Source organism: Physella acuta, unplaced genomic scaffold (assembly GCF_028476545.2).
Source record: "Physella acuta isolate Inbredline_101_S28 unplaced genomic scaffold, ASM2847654v3 ptg001679l, whole genome shotgun sequence".
In the NCBI taxonomy this organism is placed as follows: Eukaryota; Metazoa; Mollusca; class Gastropoda; family Physidae; genus Physella; species Physella acuta.
The window spans coordinates 74,215-84,011 of NW_026733192.1; the positions used below are offsets into that span (position 1 = coordinate 74,215).

A 9,797-nucleotide genomic window follows, 5' to 3' on the forward strand; every position below is an offset into this window, starting at 1 on the left:
TATTTATTGTATGACATTTTTTTATGGAAAGATAATGAATGGCATGATGTAGGTAAGAATAGCTTATACTATAACATAACCAGATAGAAATGGAATCGCTGTAAATATGTGCAGTGTTTAGGCCATATTTTATAAAAAACAACCAGTTTTTTTTATTGTGGTTAACATACCAGTCATCAATCTAACTCACACATCTAATAATCTCTTCGAAACAACATTGCCTTAAAAATAATTTTAAATATAACTAATAGCCAGGTTCCACTTAAAGAACATATGTAAAGTCAAATTTAAAAAAAAAACAAATTTTCTATTATAAAATGTTAGAAGTATATTTAGCTCTATTATTTAGTTATATATTACAGATTATCGTAATTAGCTAGCTTAGTAAGGTACATTTGTTTTGATAGAAATTGTAAATTCTGCTATTCCATGAAGCAACTTGGGAGGAAACAAGATTAGATTTCTATGCTGCAAATTATTTGGTTACATAGACAACAATCACTTCCAAAACTTCACTCATGCTTTCAATTGTAGAGGGAGTACCTGGTAAACTTTTGTTTTGCCATTTATAGTGATATGTCTTGAGAGAAAAACTGCTAAATTTGTAAAATATCTTTTGAAAAGAAAGTGTAGTTACAATACAGTTCAATAAAAAAAGTATCTTAAATTTGTGTCCCTTTTTAAAAATAGTTGTCTTGTTTGTAATAATTTTTTTTTTTTTTGTGTGTGTAATACAGGCAAAATTAGTTAAATAAGCATAAAGCTACTGGCCATAGACTGGGTTATGAAGATGTCAACAGAGAAAACGCGAAACGGTATACAGTGGACATTGTGGAGCCAGCTGGATGACCTGGACTTTGCTGACGACCTGGCCCTCCTTTCTCACACACAACAGCAAATGCAGGATAAAACCAACAGGGTTGCAAATTTTTCTACAAGCCTGGGTCTGAACATCCACAGAGGGAAAAGTAAAGTTCTCAAAGTCAATGCATCAAACAACAACCCTATAACACTGGCAGAAGAAGCCCTAGAAGAAGTGGATAGATTCACCTACCTTGGAAGTATTGTTGATAAGCAGGGTGGGACAGAAGCAGACATAAAAATAAGGACGGGTAAGGCAAGAGCAGTCTTCAACCAACTAAAAAATGTTTGGGGTTCGGGAGATTTAACCCTTAGAATAAAAATCCGGATCTTCAACACACTAGTAAAACCTGTTTTACTCTATGGAGCCGAGACATGGAGAATAACTGCTATAAATAAGAAGAAAATACAATCATTTATAAACGCATGTCTCAGAAAGATCCTGCGAATTCGCTGGCCTAAAACCATCAGAAATGATGTTCTATGGCAACTGCCAGTGGAAGTAGAGATCCTCCAGAGAAAATGGAAATGGATTGGCCACACACTCAGGAAGCCTGTATCCAGCATAACAAGACAGGCCCTCACCTGGAATCCACAAGGCAGGAGGAAGAGAGGCAGACCAAGAAAGACCTGGAGACGTGACCTGGAAGAAGACACCAAGAAGATTGGATACACCTGGGGACAGTTGGAGAGACTAGCCCTGGACAGAGACGTCTGGAAAGCTCTTGTCAGCGGCCTATGTCCCAGTAGGGACGACAGGCAAACATGACATGACATGAAGCATAAAGCTATGATAGACCTACTTTTGTTTGATGTTTATAGAGTGTTTAACCAATGCTATCTTATGTGTGTTCAGTATTGGCTAGAACATACATTTTTACAGAAGGAACTAATGACAACAACTACATATTCTCACTGCATCAAAACAAAATACATGTAATAAAAAGTTTTTTAATAAACAGCCAAGATCCAAATGGTACAGTTACAATAAAAAAAATCACATTTAAATAAATTTTAAATGGCAACTTCCTGATGTCTGGACTGTTTACATTTGTCACTAGAATCAGTGGACAAAATTTTTCTTTAAAATGACGTGTCACAGCAAGTGGCTGTCCATCAGACAGGTCTCCAAATAATAAAAAGTTAATAAATGCCAAATCATTGAGGAAAGAAATGCACTTTCATTACAGGAACATCCCTCCTCCTGACCATTCCATTCTCTGAAAAAAAAATTCACCTTCATAAGTTTTGTTAACAAAGAAAATATAAAACATTTGAAGGTTTTAAAATGTTTACTGCCTCAACAAAATTAACATCCCCATATGATAATATACTAACAAAAAAACTTTTTCTATATAAGGGGTCATCCATAAATGACGTCACGCTTTTTTGACGATTTAATTTTTACCCCTCCCCTTCGTCACAAAAAGCCTGACCCCCCCCCTAAAATGACATCACACATCAGCCTACAACCCCCCCCCCTCCCCCCCCCCCCTCAATATTGCTGTTGAATTTTTCTTAAAACATCGATATTTTTCCAAAATCTTGTCAGAACTGTCAACATAGAGTATTTTGATCAATTCCTATTACAATTTATTAAAACCGTTTTCTAAAACGTGAAATAACGGCTAAAACTCGTTTTCTAACATTGCTTTTTTATAATGCAAAAAACTGATGTCACACCATCTGAACCCCCCCCCTCCCCCTCACCACCACAAAATTACGGACCACCCTCCCCCCTACGAGTGTGACATCATTTATGGACGACACCTAAGAACATATATCATATGATCAGTTTCAATATATGTTTATATCACTACTCTAACCCTTGCTTTTGTGCTAATTAAATTACCAGAAAAAACAAAAAAAAGTAACAAACATAATATACATGAAATCATTTGATTGAAGAACTGATTAGTTCATTCAACTTCAACTGAAGTTTCTTAGGATAAATTACACAACTTTATTGGCAAAAAAAGCAATAAAAAATAACATTAAGTCTGTAGCACATTCGTGTGCTGGGAGTTTTTTTTTTAATAACATGTAGCTAGAGTGACGAACCTCTTGTGGTTGAACAAAAGCCAGCCAATCTGATGCATGTGTTGGTAGTAGTCCCATTGTCTGACATTTATACACAGCCATGGCTAAACACAGAATGTTGCCAATGCAGTAGACAAGCTTCTGGAATGCCGCCTGATCACCTTCTATACTCTTGAATACTGGGGACAATTGGGTTGATCAGATATTTACTGCCTATTGTTTCATTACAGATATCAAGAATTTAATTTTTTAAATCCAGGTTTTTAAAAGCGTGAAGTTCCCTTTTGGAACCTGACAGCCTATAGGATAAGTAGAGTTTACCTGTTTCTGTGACCTTAGCATATGAAAGGATAATATGCCCAGCTTTACTTTCCCTAATGTGAGTCAGGTACCCATTAGAGCTGAGTGGACTCAAGGATGTCCTACTGATTTATAACCGTATTAGAACTCAAGACTTTCTGGTTAGCAGTCTAGCACTCTACAGCTAGGCTAATGTGCATTGTGAAAAAAAAACATACACCTAAGAGAAGAGTTCTAAAATTTAAAATACTGTTATTCTCTATTTCTTCATTATCAAAAATAGAGATTTCTAAAAACTACTGAAATTCTAGACCTTTAGAGAATTCATAGTAGAAAAAAAAAAAATTGTTCTCACTGTTTTGGATGGATAACATTGCTTGGATAGGTCTAAAAAACATCATGCCGACCATCATTATTGGAAATATAGAGATTGAACTGCCAGCCATCCACATAATAAACATATTCATTGGGACTTGCTTGATTGGCCCTAGAGCGATATCCCAAGATCTCTGTTTCAAAGAGGAGAATAAAAAATAAAAGTTAAGACTATTTTACTATAGGACATTATTACATGTTTTTAATTTTATGACATCACCGGCAACATTTTTATAAAAAAATAAAGGCTCTTAACAATTTATATATATATATATATATATATATATATATATATATATATATATATATATATATATATATATATATATATATATATATATATATATGTATATTATAAACTTTTGTACTTTTTTAATATCTATAAATTGGTATTTTATATACTATTTTTAGGAATTTTGCACTTACAAATATATATAACACAAAAGGGATTAGTCTTTTTTTTATATTGAGTTATATGGGTAAGGGTGGTAGTTTAGAGCTATGTATATTGAAAACTGCCTTTGATTCTTGTTATTATTAATTTTGTTACATTTTTGCCATTTACAATATTTGTACAAAAAGATGGCTGCAACAATCTTACATAAAATTCTTAATTTTAAGACAAATAAATTGGCAGTCAGGTGGTTTAGAAAAATTGTATAAATATGGGAGGTGATGATCTTAGGCAAGGTGGGGTAGAATTGTGGATAAAAATGTCACACTTTTTTGTCATCTATATATATAATTCTCTTCTGCGAGCCGTTAGAAAACAAGCTGCAAGCGCGCTCACTACCATCCCCACCCCTACATGATCTTAGTGAGCTGTGGTTCACGCTATGTTTACCTTCGTGGAGTTGGGTTTAGTGACGGCTATTAGGGGCAGATAATTTAGTTTGAAACGATTTCAAACGGGGGGGGGGGGGGGGGGGGAGGAAGGGGGGGGGGGGTTATGGTCCTTAACTAGCTACTTATAGTGTTTTAAAGAAATATTTTCAGTGTCAGCGTTGGTACTGTCGAATTCACAAATTATGAATTACTGAAAAGTAGAAAAAACAACAACTAAATAGCGGCGTATGTTATGCCGCGGGCCGGCTCGTATAATTTATATGACAAAAAAGTGTGACATTTTAATAAAACTAGTGCATAATCCCATAGGGTTTAGAATAGAATTAAGGATTAAGTATAGAGTTACAGCAGTGGGAGTGAAAAACTGACAAGGAGATTTTCATAATTTTCACCAAAGCAAAACTAAAATCTTAAAATCCTGTCAGCTTTTAATCATTTGTGTATTTTTAAAAATTATTCTGAATGTTTACTTTTGCTATTAGGTTGGGATCTGCTTCTTTAGGCCGCTCTGCAACACTTGAGGAATCTACAAATCCTACAGGTGCAGGCAAGCTTTCTGCTGTGGGTACAAGTGACCTTTCACCTCTGCCCCTAAGATAAACAAAAAGGCTACAGTTAAGTAAGTTTCAACAGAAAAATGTGTACAAATTTAATTTAAGTGCAGTGAATGAAAATTAGTTAATGTGATAATGAACATGTTTCCTACTTTGGATTGTTTAATGTGATTGGGATTGTTATTCCATTTGTTGGCCCCTGAGTAAGTGAAACTCTGTCTGGCAAAATTAGTTTTTAGAGAATAGGCCTAATACATTTTTATTCATCTGAAGAATTTGAGTTTAATTATTAATTAAGTGAAAAATAGTGAATCTAGATTCTATATGATTTATGATTAATTAGATATGCCTACATTCACATTGGCAAAAATTGATTGGTGTAAAAACTGCCATTCAAGACTATGGAGGCGATTTAGACTTCTTAGTTATTAGAGTTGTAGGTCTATACATCGAATTCACTGGTATTATTTATGGACAGTTAAAAACAGTTAAAAAGCAATGTACAGGATGGATGTAACTTTGTTTTGAGATACCTAGCTGACAGCTGGTCACTTGAAAAATGAATGAGATGTAGGCCTATTTAATTTATTAAAAATTTATAATTTATGATTTTATGTGGCTCATTTTGTACTTGGCTATCCAAAGAGATTAAGCCTTAAGCCTTAGCCGCGGCCTTAGCCAAAATAAACTCTTAAGCTTATCAGGCAACTGTCAACAACCATTACTCAACAAGTATAAAGTCTGTTTTTCTGATATTTTTTAACTACTTTGATAACTTTTTAATAATTTTAACTTTGTGTTTCCTGAGTGTTACGTTTGGTAAATTCTAGTTCATTACAATGAATCAATTATTCAACCGAGTATAAACAAAAGAAAAGCATATATTATTGGCTCTGTTTCTGTATCTAGGCTAGATTCTATTGTTTTACCTGCTAGGTACAAATTCTATTGCCCACTTATGCCTTCGTTTCGACATTTTTCTAGACCGTGAATGTTACACAGTCGATTTTACAACTTTTTAAAAACTCGACGAACACAAGATTTCCTCTTCCCTTCAGAAAAATTAAAGGGAAATAATAATAATATTAATGTCGGGAAATCAAGATTGGAGAATGGAATGTACGAGATCATGGTGTGTGTGGGCTCGGGAGAGGGAAACTAGCTTCAATTTTTAAAAATTGTTGCTTTAAAAGCGTGAACATGCCGTAGGCCTAATAAATATTTGACAGAATATAATAGAAAGCCTACTTTTCCATAGTAGGCCTTAATATAAAATAAAGTTGATAACAATCAGAACTTATGACTTATAGTTATTAGTTAGGATAAGTGTTAGGCTGTTAGGTTTGTTAACTTTAATAGTCTGCAACTGTTACTAGTGTTACGGTTGATTTTGTGTCTAGAAAACTAGAGAAAAAAATAGCGGCATGCTACTCAGTTTTGCATTTTATAAAGAAACGTAATTTTTGATGTTATTTCGCTTTTTAAAAGTGTAAATTGCTTAATTAATTTACTCAAAGTTGACCGAGATCAGTAAATATTTTAGGGGTTAACCTCACGCCTTTTTTTGGCGATTCCCCCACCTTCACACAATGTCACAAAAAACCAGACACCCCCCCCCCCCCAGAGTTTCTTCCAGGCATCACTTCGCCCCCCCCCCCCCCCCGGACGAAATGAAAATTTTATAATTTATATAGAAAATATATACTTTTAACAGTGTCCGCCCCCCCCCCCCCGAAGAAAGTCTACCGCCCCCCCCCCCCCCCCGAAAATTTCAAGTGCCCCCCCCCCCCCCCGGAGAAAAAAGTCTGGAAGAAACACTGGACCCCCAGCCCCCCCAACACCTATAAAGGACCTCGCACCTCAGCCTGCAACCCTCTCAAAATTAGTTTTTTTTAAACATCGAGTTCTTTCGTCTAAAATAGTTTATGATTCCAGTCAACATGAAGTATATTAATCAATTTCGATTCCAATTTACAAAACCAGCTACCTAAAACGCGAAGTAACGGCTAAAAATCAGCTCCTAACAACACAATTTTTAAAAATTCAATAGTGTCACGTCACCGTTTCTGGGAACCCCCTCCCCTTCATTACACGTTATCGCATAAATATGACCCCCCCCCCCAATAATGCGACATAATTTTTGGACGACCCCTTTCTTCTTCTTCTTCTTCTTCTTAATCCTGTTCGTGCCCAAGACACATGGGGCAGATGAAGTAGAGTTCATCTGATTCATTGACCTCGGCATATGAAGGGATAGTGCGGTCAGCACTATGCCCAGCCGCCTTTGTTTCCCTAACGTAAGTTAGGTACCCATCAGAGCTGGGTGGACTCAGGGATGTTCCACTGATTTGAACCCGGATGGAAGACCCCTTAGATTGCCCGATAAAGAAATACATATTCTAAAGAAAAAAATTCTGCACTTTTGAGGGCTGGTTGAAGGCTGAGGCAGTGGCGTAGCTAGGATTTTTGGGCCCCTATGCAAAAAGTGTTAGTGAGCCCCTCAGAGGCGTAACGATTTGCACCCCCCCCCCCCTCAGACTCGATTTGCACCCCCCCCCCCTCAAACTTTCGTTTTGCACCCCCCCCCCTCAGACTTTCGATTTGCACCTCCCCCCTCAAACTTTCGAAAAAGGGCCCCTATTTGCCTTGGGCCCCTATGCCTTGCCTACGCTAGCTTTACGGTAGCTACGCCACTGGGCTGAGGTGTGACATTAAAATATTAGGAGCAGAAATTCTCTTAATACGATATCATAAAAATTTCATATTAGCTAAAGATGTCTTTTTTTTTTTTAAATTTGATAGGCCCATTTTAAAAATATATTTTGAACAATTTCCCCGCCACATCCTAGATCTGGGTGTAAATCAGAGTATCTTCCAGGCATCTCTTCGAAAAAATTCTACCCCCCCCCCCCGAACGGAACGAAATTTATATAATTTATATAGAAAATATATAATTTTAACACCCGAAAATTTCAAGTGCCCCCCCCCCCCCATCGGAGAAAAAAGTCTGGAAGAAACACTGGTGTAAATAAGTCTCTTTTCCTTAGTGAGCCCACTGATTAATCAGGACAAATAGGACCTGAAGTACGAGATTGTCAGAAAAATTCATTAGACCTTGGCACACTTTACTCACGATCTACTAAACATCGTCTGCGCGGCTGAGTTGAAAACCAAATTACTGTTGTTTAGCCTTACCTGTTGTTTGTTAGGTCTATCAGCTTGAGCCAACAATACAGTGGCGTTACTAAGGTGGGGTGGGGGTATTTTCCTCCCTGAGCTAAATGTAAATAGGAGAGTAAATAAAAATGAAATTGATATAGATCTAGGCCTGAGTGAGTTCTAAAACAGGCCTGTCATATATATATATATATATATATATATATATATATATATATATATATATATATATATATATATATATATATATATATATATATATAATTCGAGAGAGAAGCTTTACATAAATATATTGTAGACACTCCACTGCAACTATATCACACACACACTAACCCCCCCCCCCCCCAGAGGCGTAGCGACCCCTCCCGGTGCCCGGGGACAAACTTTCGATTTGCGCCCCCTCCCCCCTCGAACTTTTCATTTGGCGCCCCCTAAGGTCGGCGCCCGGGGACATATGTCCCCCCCGCCCCCCCCTCCTCGCTACGCCTCTGCCCCCCCCCCCCCCCCCCAACCCACCCAATTTGTATTTAACCCATACTCCAGTGGTAAACACCTACGACATCCGCGCAACTTGCCAGTGATGAGAATTTAAACGAATCGAGCGAATGTCGTAATCGTGTTGTGAAGGAACTGATAATTATGTAGACCAAAAAAAACGATTTTACTTTTATAACACAAAAAAAAACCGTTTAGGGGTCGCCCATAAACGACATTACACTCCTAGGGGTAATTTTATGACGGTGTGTGATGAGGGGGGGGGGTGTTCATTTTTGCATTTAAAATGGAAATGTTAGACAAGGAATTTTTGTCGTTATATGCGTTTTAGAAATTTGTTTTAGTTTTAGTAAATTGTAATAGAAATTGATTAATATACTATGTGTTGAGGGGGGGGGGGGAGGATTGTAGGCTGGGGAGTAACGTCATTGTAGGGGCGGGGTGGGGTTGTCAGGTTTTTTGTGAAGATGCGTGTTGGAAGGTTGGGGTGGGGTGGGTAAAATCAATCGTAAAATAGCGTACCGTCATTTATGGATGGACCCCTCCAAGTCATGATCCAATCCATTTATTACCAACAATTCAGGTTACATTTACAATTTTTATTAAATTCCTGCGTTTCATAAGGATTGTGTGTGTGTGTGTGGGGGGGGGGGGTCTATCTTTAACGTGGGGGCGCCACTAGTATCCTACTGATCGTCCGCCTCCATTCTACTTTGGCTTCTGTCATCATCAGCGCCTCTTCCAGTTTCCAGTGGAAAAACCCCGTCCGTTTTCTGAGGTTGTCTCCCATTTCTTCTATTTCGCCTGTCTCTTTTTTCATTGTGTGACACTGTTGCTTGCACGAACGTTTTCGCTAGACCTGACGACTTTGTGAAATCTCCTTACCAATTTAGTTTAGGCTTTTTAACTAATTCACCAATTGTGAACTGGTCATCATGCCGACCGTAAGCTACTTTACTCGTCTATAAAAGTCAGAACCAACCTTATGTTACTTTACGCACTTAGTCAAAGATAACTTTAGACCATCTGGCGCCCGGGGCCAACTATCAATCCCCCCTCCCTTATTTATAGCTGTTCAAGTGGTGCGAAAAAGCCCCCCCCCCCCCCTCCCTCCCTCTTTACCACTACTATCCTGTAGCAACTTTTATT

At 37.4% G+C, this 9,797-nt stretch overlaps 1 protein-coding gene across 1 annotated transcript; it reads right to left on the reverse strand.

The window, feature by feature from the left end:
• Window positions 1–1,798: 1,798 nt before the first annotated feature.
• On the reverse strand, window positions 1,799–6,022 carry LOC131929809 (ER membrane protein complex subunit 4-like). Its single transcript, XM_059286198.1, has 5 exons — window positions 5,906–6,022; window positions 4,893–5,013; window positions 3,557–3,710; window positions 2,923–3,080; window positions 1,799–2,081 (listed from the first exon to the last, which is right to left on the reverse strand). Exons 1-5 carry the CDS (start codon window positions 5,950–5,952, stop codon window positions 2,046–2,048), a joined length of 516 nt encoding a protein of 171 aa, XP_059142181.1. The 5' UTR covers window positions 5,953–6,022; the 3' UTR covers window positions 1,799–2,045.
• Window positions 6,023–9,797: the final 3,775 nt, after the last annotated feature.